Source organism: Callorhinchus milii, unplaced genomic scaffold (assembly GCF_018977255.1).
Source record: "Callorhinchus milii isolate IMCB2004 unplaced genomic scaffold, IMCB_Cmil_1.0 Scaffold11, whole genome shotgun sequence".
NCBI classification, from domain to species: Eukaryota; Metazoa; Chordata; class Chondrichthyes; order Chimaeriformes; family Callorhinchidae; genus Callorhinchus; species Callorhinchus milii.
The window spans coordinates 12,079,547-12,095,455 of record NW_024704752.1 but is presented as its reverse complement, the minus strand read 5'-3'; the positions used below and the strand labels follow the sequence as shown (position 1 = coordinate 12,095,455).

Genomic DNA, 15,909 nt, shown 5'->3' with positions numbered 1-15,909 from the left:
TGACTGCTCTGATACACTGCTGTGCATATCTCTGTTTCGACAAATATATTAAACCACAGTGTGTCCTTTGCTGATGTAGGTTAGGTGATGAACAGCAAATTACCAACATATTATGTTACATTCTCTATCTGCACTGCCTGAATAATTGGTGACTAATAGGTTCTACAAGAACCTGCAATGACAGTGTTCCATTTACTGGCAACAAATAATTTATGACGTCAGCAAATGGCTAATAATCCTCTAAAAATGACAGCAGCTCCCAGAGAAAAAGAAATATTCAGAGTTCAATTCTTTGTCGAAAAACAGAGTCAAAGAATAAGTCTCACCACCCTCATTCTTGAGAATAACATGATTGATCATTCCTTGATATTTTCTCTTTTGGGGGAATATTTAAGATGAAACAGTACGTGATGATGGACTGATGAGGAGAGTAGATTTGGAGGTGACCCACCCTGAACCTGACTGAAAAGGGAGATGAATCAACATCAATAGGGTTACCAGTTGGTAACTTGGAATTCATCAATGTTATGCAGCTCCTTTCCATGATCGAAGTGCAGAAACTGCCTTCATGCTAGTTTCCCGATTTGTGAAATTGGGCTCCTGCAACTTTGGTAACACAATAGTTTCGAACAGCACATCTCGCAGTTCATTGCCAGCAGATTCATGTGTACATGTACTGCAATTATCCACCCTCAAGCTGGTAAATAACACATTTACAAGGATGCAATGATCTTATGTAATATATTTGAAATCTGTGTGTATACATGCACAAACAATTTAGGCACTGGCATTTTGGTAAACACAGCATTACTAGGCAGATCAGCAGTTGCCTAGTAAAAAGGATTAAAGAGGAATATTAAGGAAATAGGGCACGAATGTGAGCGGGATCAGAATAGGTGGCTTATGTAGTGAAAAACGTTAGAGCAGATTTGATGCGTGAAATATTCTGATTCTGTGCTACAACATTCAGCGATTCTAAACTAGGAGACTGCTGGAAAAGTAAGCTGCCACATAGTAATGCGTTTTGCCTTGAAAATCATGCTTCAAACAGAATCATGACTTCATTGCAATAATTTATTTGTTGTTGGTCTTGCAACATTTGTCCTGGAAGCATAGCAACTGCTCTACTTTTGACTCCAAGCTTATGAAACTGGCTTGAAATTGAGGCATTTCTCAATGGAAGAGACTGGAAGGAATTTACAAAACCTTCTCATGAGCCCCTGCGTTAAGAACCAAATGACAACCCCTAATCACATTATGAAGAGGTATGAAAGGGCATGGCCTTTCAGCGTCTTTGCTAGATGGCTGAGTTAATCTGGCATCAAGAGATTTTTGCACTCACCAATGCCTCAAAAGCTTGCATTAGGAATTTAATTCCCCAAACCCTCCCCCTGCTCCTTTTCAAAGACTGGAATCTAACAGTCATCTTCTCGCATGGGTAGAGAAACCCTTCAATCATCTCCCATCAGTGTTTGCCCAGTGGAACGCTGGGCCAAAGATCTGTGCACACAATAGGACGTTCCTTTTATTCTACTGTAACTGCACAAACTCGATTCTATTCCAAGCCTATGCCGTCTCCCACCTCATCTGATCTCTCTATGATTGGGCTGCGTTGCTAAACTGTGTTCAGTTATGCGAAAGGAGAGGAGGGGATAAATTCTATAGGAATGCAATGGCTAAAAGCACCTGAGGGGTCTGAGGTGAATATAAAGAGGCCAGGAGTCTAATGACTCATCGCAAATGGCTTTAAATCTGGGAGTGGTTAAATACTTGAGAAAAAACATTATAGGGTCAGGGTAAATGAGATTAGAGAAAGTAGTTCCAGTGGGAAAAAGTATCTCTAATCTGAACATGATGGGCTGAATGGTCTCCTCCTGTGCAGTAAGCACTCTGGACGCTACCCGTGTCAGGGTGAAGGGCGCTATATAAATGCAAGTTGTTGTTGTAAAGTTTCTATGATTCCTTTCTTCCTTCAATGTTGTACCTTCTTGGCCGGTCTACAGCACATACTCACCCAGACAGACAGAAAGACATGGAACCACAGAAAGCCATGCAGTCAATTATATCAGAATTTCAAGCTAATTCAGTAATCTTTCCTCCCCCCACCCCCTTCAGCTCCCACTCACCCCCATCTTGGGTGCCCAGACAGCAATGTAAAGCACTTGCTTTGAGACATCTTCCCGACAAGAATATAAATGTAAATTGTACTATATTGTAATTCACAAATATTGACCCAATAAAGACTACTTCAGGTCCAGGCATGACTTTCGTTGAAAAACGTATGTTGACAAGTGGGAATGGATAGATGCTTCCTCTCCCTGTGGGTTTTGAGTTTCTTGTATTTTTCACTGCAGTGACCCCTGTTGTTCATCTATGCCTCGAAATGGCACCATATGAAGTTGTGCTTTGTTATTTTCCTTTCACAGCCTCATTTGGTTGGTGCTAAATTGATGATGACATTGGCAAATTTGGATAGTGAGGTGCCTTCTGTTGAACACAGGTAGTAAATCTGCTAAACTCCTTGAAGGAATATCGCAAACAACAATGTAAACATGATAAGTTAGCATTTCCCTCTATGCTGTGTGTGTGTCTATACAGGTGTGTGTGATGTGCGTGTGCAGGGTTGTGCAACGTGCTGATTATCATTGGTGATAATTAGATCACATAATGCATTTTTTTTTCCCCAATGAATAATACAGAATCAGTCATTTGCTTGGCTCTCAGATACCTTGCTAACTCGCTGCATATTTTAACAGAACCAACTGAGGGCTTTAAAAGTCATTACAGTCAAATTACATACACTGAATTACAGTCAAATTACATACACTGTCATGGTTACATACACTGAATGACAGAAAACGCCACAGCACAAAAACAACCATCCAGCACAACTAGTCCATGCTGATGTTTGCACTCCACATGTGCTTCCACCCCTTCTAAACGCCTCTCCATGCTCCTCTGTCTCTTCTCCCTCACAAAAGCAGAGCATCAACCATAACATTCAGTCTATTGATTGCTTTGATGTATGTTACATCCTTAATACTGTATTTAGATGACATGCAACATGCGTCGAACTACCAATCGGGCACTGGGTTTTAAATCTTTGTCAGACACAGACTGATGAATGGTTCAGGTCAGGTGCTACAGTATTTGCTTTCTGTTGACTCGACTCAATTTTCAAATGATTAATGGGTGGGAGGACTCGGCTGGGGGCTGGGGTTCAAGCTAATGACTTCACATCGATGTCTTATGGCAACATTTCATTTGAATTAGGCCCTTGTGTTAATGCATAATCTGATTTTATTGTATACTCCCCAGGCAGTCCAGTGATTCTTCTAGCTGCTTTGGGGTTATTCTGCGTCTTCCTTAAATGTGTTTAAATTTGTTGACATGCACTGATCTAGTCCTCATAAATGAAGTGAATTTGCTGCTGCACACTGTTGAATAACTGACAAAAATATTATCATAATTGAATGTAATATTTATCATGTTAGTTCAATGCCTTGCAGGAGTTTTTTTTAAAAAAGAGCAAGGATCTCGAAAGCATTTTACAGTGTTCTTTTGTCCTTCAGTCGTGTGGACAACAGATTCTGCCTCATTTTGTGCACCATCACCAAGTAATCCCAGGGTTGCGACTGAATATTTTAAATGCCTAGCAACATATTTCTCCTCTTCACTAACACTACACCTGAACCAAGCCTCCTACACAAATCGGCACATAGGAGGAAGAGGGTGGAGACTTCCCAAATCCATTTGATACGCATCTCCACCAGCAAAGGCTGGAAACTTTCAGCGTGTGCAGAGATCATAAACAAAAAAAAGCTTCAAACTGGCCTAGATATCAGAAGAATTGGACAAATTCTCCACCAGAGTGGCTGATGCGTGGATCAGATCCCAATAAAAGCTTTGATTAATTTCCAACAATTAATCGGATAAGCTATCTATTTGAAAACAGTTTGGGAATATATAGAAATAGATGCAGTCCGAAACAAATGAATGTTCGATGCAACACAATGCTTTTGGTCCTGCTTTGTTAGAGGGGAAATATTGTCTGAAGAAAGAAGGAGGTCAGAGTTGAACAGTGTGAAGTTTCGCTGGACTGTTCTCCAGTTCTCGAAAGGCAACCATGAGCAGGACAAAGGAGAGCTGGCTACAGCACCCCACAAGTTCAGCAATTATGCTGTCTGACTGTAGGGGGAATAGAGGCAGAACAAACTCTAGTACAAAGGAAAATAAATCAAAAGTGCTGACAGAGAACCAAAGAGATGGAAACTGCTTAAACATCTTCAAACCTATCATTAAATCCTTGCACTTCACCAGTCATGAAAACAGTAATTATCTACATTCTTTAGTTTAACAACACATCACGCTTGGAATCCAGACTCACCGTACTTTATGCAAACCATTCACCTGGCAAATCTAAAACAAACATTTGCATTCTTGTTGCATTTGGCCTATATTTAGAACTAATGCTTTTACAGAAATTGTATACAACTTTTTAGCCCTCTTCCCCCACCTCCTCCTTCAAATTTTCTTCTGTGGTATTTCCACAGGTCCCAGTGTCTGTGTGGTACCTCAGCCATTCTTCATGAGGTCTAATTGCTAGTGTTGGCTGGTTATTTGATCGAGCAGGGGATCACAACTGAGTCTAACTACATTCTTAGGCAATGTCTGCATTTTTCAGTGGTGAGGGAGGGGTGGGGGTGGAGAAGGGAAGTCACTGGATCAGAAATGGGAACCTTAGCTAATATTTCAGGTTTTCCTTTTTCAGGTCCAAAGACTCCCATATTTCTGCCCGAGTTCAGATCAATCTGTGTGCAGTTCTGATCCCCACATTATAAAAGGGTTGTAGAGGCACTGGAGTGTGTGCAAAGGAGATTCACAAGAATGATCCCAGAACTGAGAGTTTATACCTATCAGGAAAGACTGAACATACTTGGACTCTTTTCTCTTGAAAAGAGGAGATAAGTGGTGACCTGATAGAGGTCTTTAAAATGATGAAAGGTTTTGATAGGGTAGACATAGGGAAGATGTTTCCACTTGTGGGGGAGACCAAAACCAGGGGCCATCAATATAAAATAGTCACAAATAGATCAAATAGGGAAATTAGAAGAAATTTCTTCACACAGAGAATAGTGGGAATGTGGAACAAGCTACCACAAGGAGTTGTTGAGGCAAATAGCATAGATGTATTTAAGGGAAAGCTAGATAGTTACATGAGGAGAAAGGAATAAAGAGTTATGCTTCTCCTGCCCTTAGTTGAGGAAGGGCAGGCGGAGGCTCATGTGGAGCATAAACACCGGCATAGACCAGTTGGGCCAAATGGCCTGTTTCTGTGCTGTATATTCTAATGTATTCTAATGTAATTTACTCAGAGCAGTCTGGCACCTTGCGGCTTTTGTACAGCCCATTTTCATTCTATAGGGTGGCTTCAAACCAAGTGATCCATCAGATATAATAACCAAAACATGTTTCCCTGCTGGGACTGGAAAGTAAATGCCCTGTGCACTGTGACATTGCCTCTGTTTCATTCCTCATCTGTGCTGACTTCTAACGAAGGGACACACCTAAAACGTTAATCTTTCAAACGCTGTGGATTACCAACATTTTTCTTTTCAGATAGAGGGAGAAAAAGCAGGGATTTGGGCAGCTAATTCCAGTAGATCCTACATTGTAATTTTCACGATTCTATTTTCTCACAATCTTACCCCAGATGCAGGATATGCTGTCCAGCCCAGTTCAGCAGTGGCAGTTCGAGTGTCCATCAGGGTCTCTGGAGAAGGAAGAGGAAGAAAAGGTAAACCACTGAGCATTCATCCATTGAAGAATTGGTCACAGTTACTGATATTATTCCATCAATTAATATTTATAGTTTACCAGCTCGTTAAACTTTACAATGTCTTACCCAAGAGATTTCCTGTAACACATAATCAGAAAATGATGTGCTAAGATTTTCTTCAAAGAATTAAGCCTTGTAGTGCATGGAAGCATGCGATGACCCAACACTATATTATCTTGCCAGTAAAAGGCGCATAATATGCAGAGGAATCCAAATAAGTGAAGCAAATAGTGAGCTGGGATTTGAGACAAAGGCTGAGTGAAAAGAACAGGGAAGAAGGAATAGGAAAGCCCAATTCTTTTCACAAACATGTAAAAAAAAACACTCCTTCATGGGCTCCACCCAACCCATTAATCTCATAATGAAAGGTTCGGCTTCCCCCCCCACTACCCACTCTTAACCGGCTACCCTCATTGGTATAATACCAACAGACAACTATTTGGCTCCATATAATTAACCTATGCATATGAAAATAAAATAACTCTATCTGAGCCAATGGTCTAACCAATCAAGCATAATTGGCTATTGTTGTCTTTCTTCTTAGCAGACAACTCGCACCATAATTTTAAATCAAGAACTGTCTGTGCAACATCCTTTATGAAACCTTTGATAAACCGCAATAGAAAATAGTGGGAGTTTTCTTCAGAGGGTTCCACAGCCAACAGGAAGCCATGGGTCACAAAGTGAGGCCAACATAATTCAGACACAGCTTCCTACGGAACTTAAACTGGAACTTGTGAAGTCTGCACACACACAAGCTTAAATTTATTCCAGAATCACATTTAGTTATACACCTCAGACTAATGGAAAATGCAAAGACAAATTGATTTTTTTGTGAGAGTCTAATGTTCTGCCAAATTTTACTTATTTTACTGATGCTACACCACTGTGGTCAAAATTGCCATGAAATTTCCTGTCTTGTCACTACCAGCTCCAAATACTCTCCATTCTTCCCTTCATTCTCATGCTTTTAAAATCAAAATTTATCACACTGCCTCCTACTCAAACTCATTCATTCCAAGGATATTCTTCAGTCTTCTTGTCCTCTTGCAATCTATAAGCTTTTAAGCTTGAAGACAATTATTATTATTTCTTGATTTATCTCACTTTCGTCTTTTCAATCATATCCAGGAGTGAATATAAAAGTGAGGAGGTGATATTGAATTTATACAAAACCTTAGTTAGACCATATTTGGAGTATTGTGTCCAATTCTTGTCGCCACACTATAGGAAAAAACATAGTATGTCCTTTGGAGTCCTGTAGCTCAGTGGTTAGAGCACTCGCTTTGCAAGTGAGAGACCTGAGTTCAATTCCAGGCAGAGGGCGAAACCTTGGGCAAGTTTCCTTACTCCACACAGAGCCTAATAATAATCCCTCCAAAAAATAGATTACGCCTTTTTTGTTCCTACAGAAGAGATGTTTAAGAGGGACTTAATAGAAGTGTTTAAAATTATAAAAGGTTTTGATAAGGTTAACATAAATCCACCGGTTGGGGGAGTCAGCAACCAGGAGACAGAAATATAAGATTGCAACTAGGGGATCAAAAAGAGAATTTAGGAGGATCCACTTGACACTGAGAGTAGTGATTGTGGAACTCTCTGCTTGAAGTGGCGATTGAAACAAATAGTATGGATGCTTTCAAGTGGAAGCTAGACCTACACATGAGGGAGAAGGGAATAGAAGTCTATGAAGGGAGTAAAGCAATGGATGGAGACTAGTGTAGAGCATAAACACAGGATTGATTGGGCTCCGTGACCTGTTTGGGTGCAGTACATTCTTTGTATTCACAATCTTGCTGGCATCCTGCATCTGTCGTTTCACCTGTAATTTCTGAACAACTAAATAGTGGAACTGTCATAGGTGAGTTGATACTTTTATTAACATCTCTTAGTTCCACATCAAGGACATAGGTGGTGTTAGTGGTCAGGCTTGAAAGAGAATGTGGATCTTCTGTTTGTGACTACTCAATGACATGCTTTAAAAAGTCATTAAAATATTAAAGCAAAAATACTTTATGCCCCAATGATTTCACACGTACAACAATTTCTGCAAGTTTCTTTCCTCCACAGAAAATCTCTCAAAGGAATTTATAACTTATTGCATTGACCTTATTTCCAATAAAACGCGATTGACCTCACTGACTTTGAGCTCAAACACTTAAAATAAGCTCAGGAACTGTTAACCACTGTGACTGAGACCCTCAAACCCCCGTCAAGATGAAGGCAACGTGACTCGAAGAATAATCCGTTTGAAGAATGAAAGTCACCTCTGTACTTAGCAAAAAGATGGACTGGGATCTTCCCGATGACAGAGATGAGAATCTCCAGAGAAATCATCAAGTGTCTCAGAGCAGCTGCTGGAATCTTGCAATTCCTCCAGTGTGTTCTACTTATCCATAATGACCAACAGATATGTTTCCTGTAAGTTTGCATTACTGAGACATAGCCACCAATTCAAGTGCAATGTCAGTGCTTTCAGACCACATTCACGAACCATCAAAGGAAAAGCACCACACCATGTTACATGGACCCACTGTACTGCACTGTAATCAACCAGCCATAATTGCCATCAATATTGTCAATTGCTTACAATGATCTGCACTGGTACCTACCAGCTGAACCATTTCTACTTCAGGTCATTGCCTGAGATATCCCTGGTGATATCTCATGAAACCACAGAGGGACTGGATTGGATGTGTTTGAGAGGATGTTAATTGTCCAGTATCTAATTTGCTGCTTATCCATCATCTGGTGGGAGACCAACTGTGTGCCCCAAAATGAAGTGCACTGGGAAAGAGAAATGGGTTGCAAATCTATTATCACATCAAGCTATCAATAAATAACTAAAGATTATTTTCCTTTAATAGAAAGCTGTGCTATACTGCACCACTCACCGGTCGGTGCAAGAGTGAGTAAAGACCCAGCATTACCAATATTTATTTTGATTAATATCCACACAGAGTGGCAATCAACCAAAATGAATTCTTTATTTATTAACCTCCTCTTCATATAGTTCAGGATCATTGAAGTATGCATATGACAGCTCTATTTTTTGTTGTTGGAATCATTTCATTTAAGCACCAATGGAAAAAGCAACTGTCATAATCTAACAAGTATTTCTCAGGTTGCAGTCAGCTTTGGAGTGTAAATACAGTTGAATTGATGTGCGTAGAAATAGATCAACAGTTAATCAGCACAGCTTACTTCCGCTGAGCACCCATGGCATTAAATCTTTCTTTATGGGTCTCTGTTAGTAATTCTCTCCCAACATCCTAATGTGCCTTTTTTTTTGCATTCACGCCAGTTGTGAATTATGAGTGGCAGTTTTACCCAGTGGACTCTTGTCCATTGGGAGCCCAGTGAGATGGCCAAAACCCACTTCACTTTGAATTTTTAGCAGCTGTCTGCAAGGAAAGACCCTCATCCCATCTGTTTGAGCTGGATTTGAACTCAGGTCCTGTATCCCAAGATAAAAGACACTGATCCACTTTCGGTACAGCTGAATGGACATGTCCCAAAGGAACTATGGAAAAGTTCCTTGAAAAGAAAATAAGGACATATTACATTCACTTTGGATTACAAAAGATTTTTTGCCCAAAGTGCTCTGAATGTTAAAAAAAATTGGATTAAAAACTAGGTTGAAAATTCTTCCACCTAAATCTAGTCACTTTGTTGATGGGAGGCAGAATTATTATAGCTAAGTCCTGTATAGTCATGTTCAAGATATACAGTAAGTACTTTACAAAAGGAAAATTGCATCATAAAGACACCTTGTCAATGTCACAATACTTAGTCATAAGAGGGCTTTTCACAGTCATTGTGTGCTTATAAATTCTTTGAAATAAAACTCATATTTCCTAAACTTTACGTGAACGCCTTAAAAACTATATTAAATTCAGTAGCAGCACAAGGAGACGGTGTAGCAACAACAACAACAAATTACATTTGTATAGTGCCTTTCCCGTTGGGTGGTCATTCTAGCAGACGCAGAATGTTCAGTTTTAATTCTGGCAAGGGTGTCTGGCTTTGATTTTTGTGTGAGCTTCAATTCTTGGTTCATCTTGAGTTAATTCTCAGTTTGGGCAGCTGTTGGATTTAACAGTTAGACTTAGGCCCTTGGATTGATGGGTGGGGGGTGGGGGGTGGGGTGGGGAAACAGCCAGGAAACTGCTCACAATCCAGTTTTCCCTTCTTCTGGGAGTGACAGGGGAGAGGGTAAGATTGGTGATGCTTCACTCAATGTTCCCTTCACTCTTCCTCATACAGCCAGCATAACAGCCAGCGAATACTCTTCAAGAATGTCTAGTGATGCAAGGTATTGGACAGCCGCTGGCACCTACAATACCATGCTCTAGTAAAAGGCAAGAGATGGGAAGAAAGCAAGAACAATAGATAAAATATTATTAATCTAGAAGTCTTTATGTGCAATGCCCAGGAATCAATTAGGTAAAAGGTCCCTGTGAAAATAACACTTGTGTAACATAAACCAATATAGATGCAGACCGATTAGAATATTGTTGCACCTTAATCCATCCTTTAGGAACTCTGCTCTTGTGAAGCCATGAAAATTTTATAAAGCCACTGCGTACATTTCTATGTGAATAATCAATACCCAGAAACTGGCAGACTTAGCTTGGCACTTACAGCATTAAATATTGATATTACGTAGACTTGATCAATAGTGTTTTTTTTAATTTAAAAAATTTGATAGGGTAATCAATTTCATATGCTGTGCTCTTGTTTTTTTTCTAAGATCATTAAAGCTGAGGAAAAGGCTGTGAAACAGTAATGGATGATATAATTTGACAGAAGACTGTGAGAAGATGGTATGTTGCCTGTGGGAATGAGGGGACTCATTACTACACAAGTGGAGAAGAGGGGACAGAACTTACTAAAATCCAGCATCAGCTACATAAGACTCTAAATGTAGGGAAAAACACACACCTGCACATACAACCATTGTCACAAATTCAGTGATCCCAACAGTGTTAACATCTGTCTCGCCAATGTGCTGGCAGCAAAAATCCCCAGAAGCAGTTTCTGGATTATGGTTCATTAAAATAAGAATCCAGATGACTTGATTTTGTTGTAGGAAGAAACCTCTCACATAGTTTGAAAACAAAACTAATTGGAGTATTTGAAGACTATTTCTAGGGTTGGCACGGCATATTATTCATTCACCTCTGAGACCTGGGTTTGGATCCGCTGTCTGTCTTTCTTACTGCCACGCTCTTGTTCTCCTTGTCTCTTTGCCGTTCTGTCTCTGTCTCATGGCTGTTGGGGGTTAGTTACAAGTGAAGTGCTTTCTCGCTCTCTTTTTCCAAGTCTCATTATAAACAAGTGCGCATTCCAAAACCCCTCTGAATTGTGACATTGGCTGACATGGCGTTGTCAGGTTCATGACAAATCTAGCTGCTCAACTCAGCTTCATCAAACACAGCAGCCTCAACCGGTTCAGCTGCTTTGGTAAGAGAAGTGCAGAGTAACCTCAGATGTTATAAACACTTAAATCCAAGGATCATTTCAGCCCATTTTGAAAGCAGCAAATTTGGCTGCAGTTTGCTAGCGCCTGGTTACCATAAGTCTTGCCAAGACTTTGACCAGGTCCCTTGTCTACACACTACTGTATATGCACATTAAAATGGCACATCAACCCGTGCAATGTCCTTCAGGCTCTTCAAAACATTATTATCTTTTATGACAAGGATTCAAACAAAGCATACACCTTTCTTTATATTTTAAGCTTTGTCGTTTTTTTTTATATTTTAAGCTTTGTCGTTGCATTTTGCAACGACATTACTGTTTGCATTTAACACAAGTACAGAGGCAAACATTTACCACAACGAGCAAACAAATCCACAGCAAGTCAACCAGCACCTTCATGAAAAAGTGTCAAGTAGTAGCTTTTGGTCACATATCAGGTTAACACATTACGTGGCAACATTTTTTATAAAGCGTTTATGTTAATTAACACAAGAAATGCTTTATGAGGGTTTCACACCTACAGTGTTTACATTTGGAACTGTCTAAAAACTTCTTAAATATAATACCACTGTTCATCTTTTTCTTCTTGTGTTTAATGTTGTTGCTGCACAATCTCATTAAATAAAGTTAGAATTTTATCTCAGCTCAATTTCAAACCGAACCATGGTTAGTTTCTTAATAGATCTTTAATTCCCTCACAAAATGAAAAAGTAGAGAGAGGCGCGAGCACTCAAGATATCAGTTACACGTCACAGATGTCTGCATCGACTGCCAACCACTGAGTGAGCTCCCACAGTTGAAGCCCACAGGGTATTTTTCTAGTGTCTGGCTAAACAAACACTTTCATTCATTCCCAGATATAAATCACAACCTTAAATCCCTTCTTATACAAGTTATATAGAGATATATCATGGACACCAGGTGCTGGAGTGCATATATATATATATATATATATTATGATAGTGAAAACTGTAGATTTTCCATTGCATTAGTCTCCAAAGTCATTAACCCTCATCCTTGTAAACCAATCCATGCTAACACAATCCAAGAGTAGCAGGCAATTAAAGTCAATTGAAAGAAGGTCCAATTCTCACCATTGACAGATTCACAGCGCTTCCCATGAGGCACACTTTTCCACCCGTAAGTCCCTCTTAACCCTCGGCAGACCCCTGACTCTCATACTAAATTAATAATGATATTGTGGAAGTCCCTGAAGTCCAAGCATCAAAGGACACAGACTGAATCAGTCTGACAGGAGTGTTAATGCAAAATAACTGGAGCTTTTAGACCATGGTTGACCTGTATTTTGTATCATTACAAACAATCTCCACACACTTCTGTTTAAAAAGAAATTGTTGGAAAAGGAAATGCTGTTATCACCAAATGGGTTCTGTAGTTCCTTGCAATTTCTTTTTAAACAAATATATTGATATATATTTGCATCTTTTTTAAGTACTCGTCTGTACAAGAGCAGAAGATGCCTGCTTTGTGTACAATGAAGTCAAGAATCTGTGATTCTCACACACCGGAACCCCCATGGAGAATGTGTTCTCTTCACACTGAGAATTGAGCACTGTGCATTCTTGTTATCTCTGCATTTGAGAGTTGTTAATTGTGGGAAGATGTTAATGCTGGTTTTGTATAATGATGAGCACATGAGGGAACAGCCTTCTGTATCCAAACCTCTTATCTGAACTGTGAAGATCATCCTCCAGCTGATCAGTTGGTTTCTTATCCTCCCCTCCAGAACCCATTGCACTCCTTTTTACTTCCACTGGGACAGACACCTCAATACTATACTAACAAGAACCACAACAAACAAGCAAACAAACAAAACTACCCACCCACTATTCGCATGAAAGCTTCGACAATGAGTCAGGAAGGGATAGCCATTAAAAGTAGTCAGATTCTGAGGCTAGTTTTAGCTCCCTTTGTGTAAAACTCAACACTAACACTGGAAACAAAAAAAACGGGTGGTGGTGGGGGGAAGATTCCTAAGAACCAATATTTCTCAATCTGACCAACATAAAAAATTAATCAAAAGCTAACCGAATGAAGCTTTATTTCTATAAACGATTATATTATATTGACTTCTGATAGTCGTTTCTCTCGGATAGCTGAATAGATCGACCCTGGAAGCCAACAGGAACTTGAGAGGATGAATTGGCGACTTTTAGCTCGAGTACAATGAGGTTTTCTTCACAAGGCACAATGGTTGCTGCTGACTGGGCATGAGTGACACTGCTATTTATAAAATGTGACACAGATTACGTTACCCACTCACACACAACCAAAGCTCCCAGGAACCTTATTCAACCTTCTGGTCATCCAGTTGTTTTGTGAGGTTTTCTTTTCTTTTCACGAGCCGTGGGCAGAGATTTCATTATTTTATTCGTAGGTAGCGAATCATGCACAGACAAGATGAACAAATAACTTCCGCCATGCATTCTCTTCGCACAAAATCCTCCGCTTGCTTATCTGTGTTGTGGTGCATGACTGTAAAACACAGCAGATTAGTGTACCTTGAGGATTACAGCTCACCCCTGAGCCTATCAGAAAAAACTGCTATGATGCTGATGTCTGCTGAGTCCTACTAAGATAAGGGTCCATTGAATCCTCCAATATCTGACCCAAGTGACAATTCTTTGTGAACCCAGACATCTGACTACTAAAAACAGTAGCCTTTTTGTTATGTCATTACAATGGGTTTTAGCAATTAGCTCAAGATACACCACATGATTTTGTCATCCCCAATCGATGCCCACATGCATGGATTATCCAGCAGGATTCAACGATCAGAAGCGGAAACCTGGCTGGTTCCTTCTTCCCTTTCCCCAGTGCTGAAGTAAACTGTAACACTTTTACCTCTATCCAGCTGAGATCAACTCACATAGCACAGACCACACATCAAAGCTGGGGCCTTCCTGTTTTATATGGTTCAATTCCACATTGGGCGACTCATGGTTTCACTAAATGAGAAACTATTATTTTAAATGCCTTTTTTCTTAACTCCCATTTCATCCCCGTGGTGATATCACCTCTCAAAGTGAAAGAATGGAATTTTTCCCAGAGAGAAAAAAATTCAATGTTTTCATTTAATTTCCATGCGCAAATAAAATGACAATATAATTAATGCTGTAAACTTAAATTCTAATTAACAAAAAATTACATGATCTACTATTGAATTCCATACAACCTCTTCTATTATAATGGACGATTTCTTTTGGGCTGTTTATCGTGAAGAGGCAGTGTGGGTGCAGGCATTCTGCACCACTGGAGTAAAAAACTGCGATGGCAAATAGGAGGAAGATCAACCACAAATGTCTTCCCCAAGGCTACCATTAAAGGGAGTTCTTAAGTATAGAAAGCATGTAAAATGGGACAAGTGAGAGACACCTAATCAGATAGTGAGCTGGTTCTTCAGACTGCTAGACCAAAACAAGTATCACATATGTATACAGGGCAACCCAATTATTAAATGCCTTCCTTGTGATTTGGATGCCCTGTGGACCTGTGGCTTCCCTTTCTGAGAAATTACCTACATTTAGGTCATCAGGTCACTGCCCCCGTAACTTCGCAAAGGAACTGACATCAGCAGTGCTTCTTGTGTATGGTGTTCAGGAAGTGATGTCTGAGCACTAGTTGAAAGTGCTATACACCGGAAGTGACGTCAGGGGTGATCTGACTACTCAGAAATCAGTGAACTTTTCACCATCCTTTTAAAATGCCGCGCCTGAGATATTAGACTTAGACAACCAAGCTAGTGCAGGGTTGTCCTGTATCTCTTTACGAATATAGGAATATGAACCATACCAACTATGGTCATTATTTTTTTTCTTCTTCTTGCCACTTGTTCCTCTGGTGGTTACATAGAATCATAGAGCACAGAAACCGTTCAGTACATCTAGTCCGTGCAAGGTTGATCATTGTGGTCTCTTTAAACTCACCTGTTTTTAAGACTTCTGTCTAGAATGTATTCAATGAAGACCCATTTTTCCCTGGTGAACTTTCAGATTTATCTAAATGATCATACCTGACAATGGAATATTTTACCACTTTTGTCTCCGTGTCATCAGGGTCAAGTACTCCCAAGATCAGATATAACAGTTAGATACAGAATGCAGCTCCCTGCACTCAGCCCTAACAATCTACCTAATGACAGCTTGAATGCAGCACGAGCACCAGTGCAGATTCCCCCATCTCCCACAGCAGCTTTCCTTTTGGTCTCTGAAATTGACTATTTAGCGTCAATTAGTGTCAAATCCCAGACAAGAGGTAATAACTAAATGCTTGCTCCTGGGTGCCTCTAACTAGCAATTTGAAAGCATAAACCACAATGAGAAGAGGTGACTGAGTGACGCTACTCCATCCCTTTACAGCATTTAGTTTCAGTCAACAGTTGAGAGGACACTTCCCCTTTAATCAAATCACTGTGTGATCAGGGCGAAGAGTCACATCTGTTACCCTTCCAATCAGACCCAGAAATGAGACTTGACCATATTCTGCTTCTTCTTTCAAGTGAACACAACCAATTGCAATTGAAACAATAAAAGAAAATTATGAAACTACCACAAACCACAGTCAAC

General features: G+C 40.0%; 1 protein-coding gene across 1 annotated transcript in view; it reads right to left on the bottom strand.

Annotated features, from left to right (window-relative positions):
• The window catches only part of LOC103189996 (ephrin type-B receptor 1), a 166,914-nt gene that overhangs the window by 110,040 nt on the left and 40,965 nt on the right, over nt 1–15,909 (bottom strand). Inside the window, exon 2 of the mRNA XM_007910608.2 lies at nt 5,709–5,773. Coding sequence (XP_007908799.2) covers nt 5,709–5,773 — 65 coding nt within the window. The remainder of the gene's footprint in view (nt 1–5,708; nt 5,774–15,909) is intronic.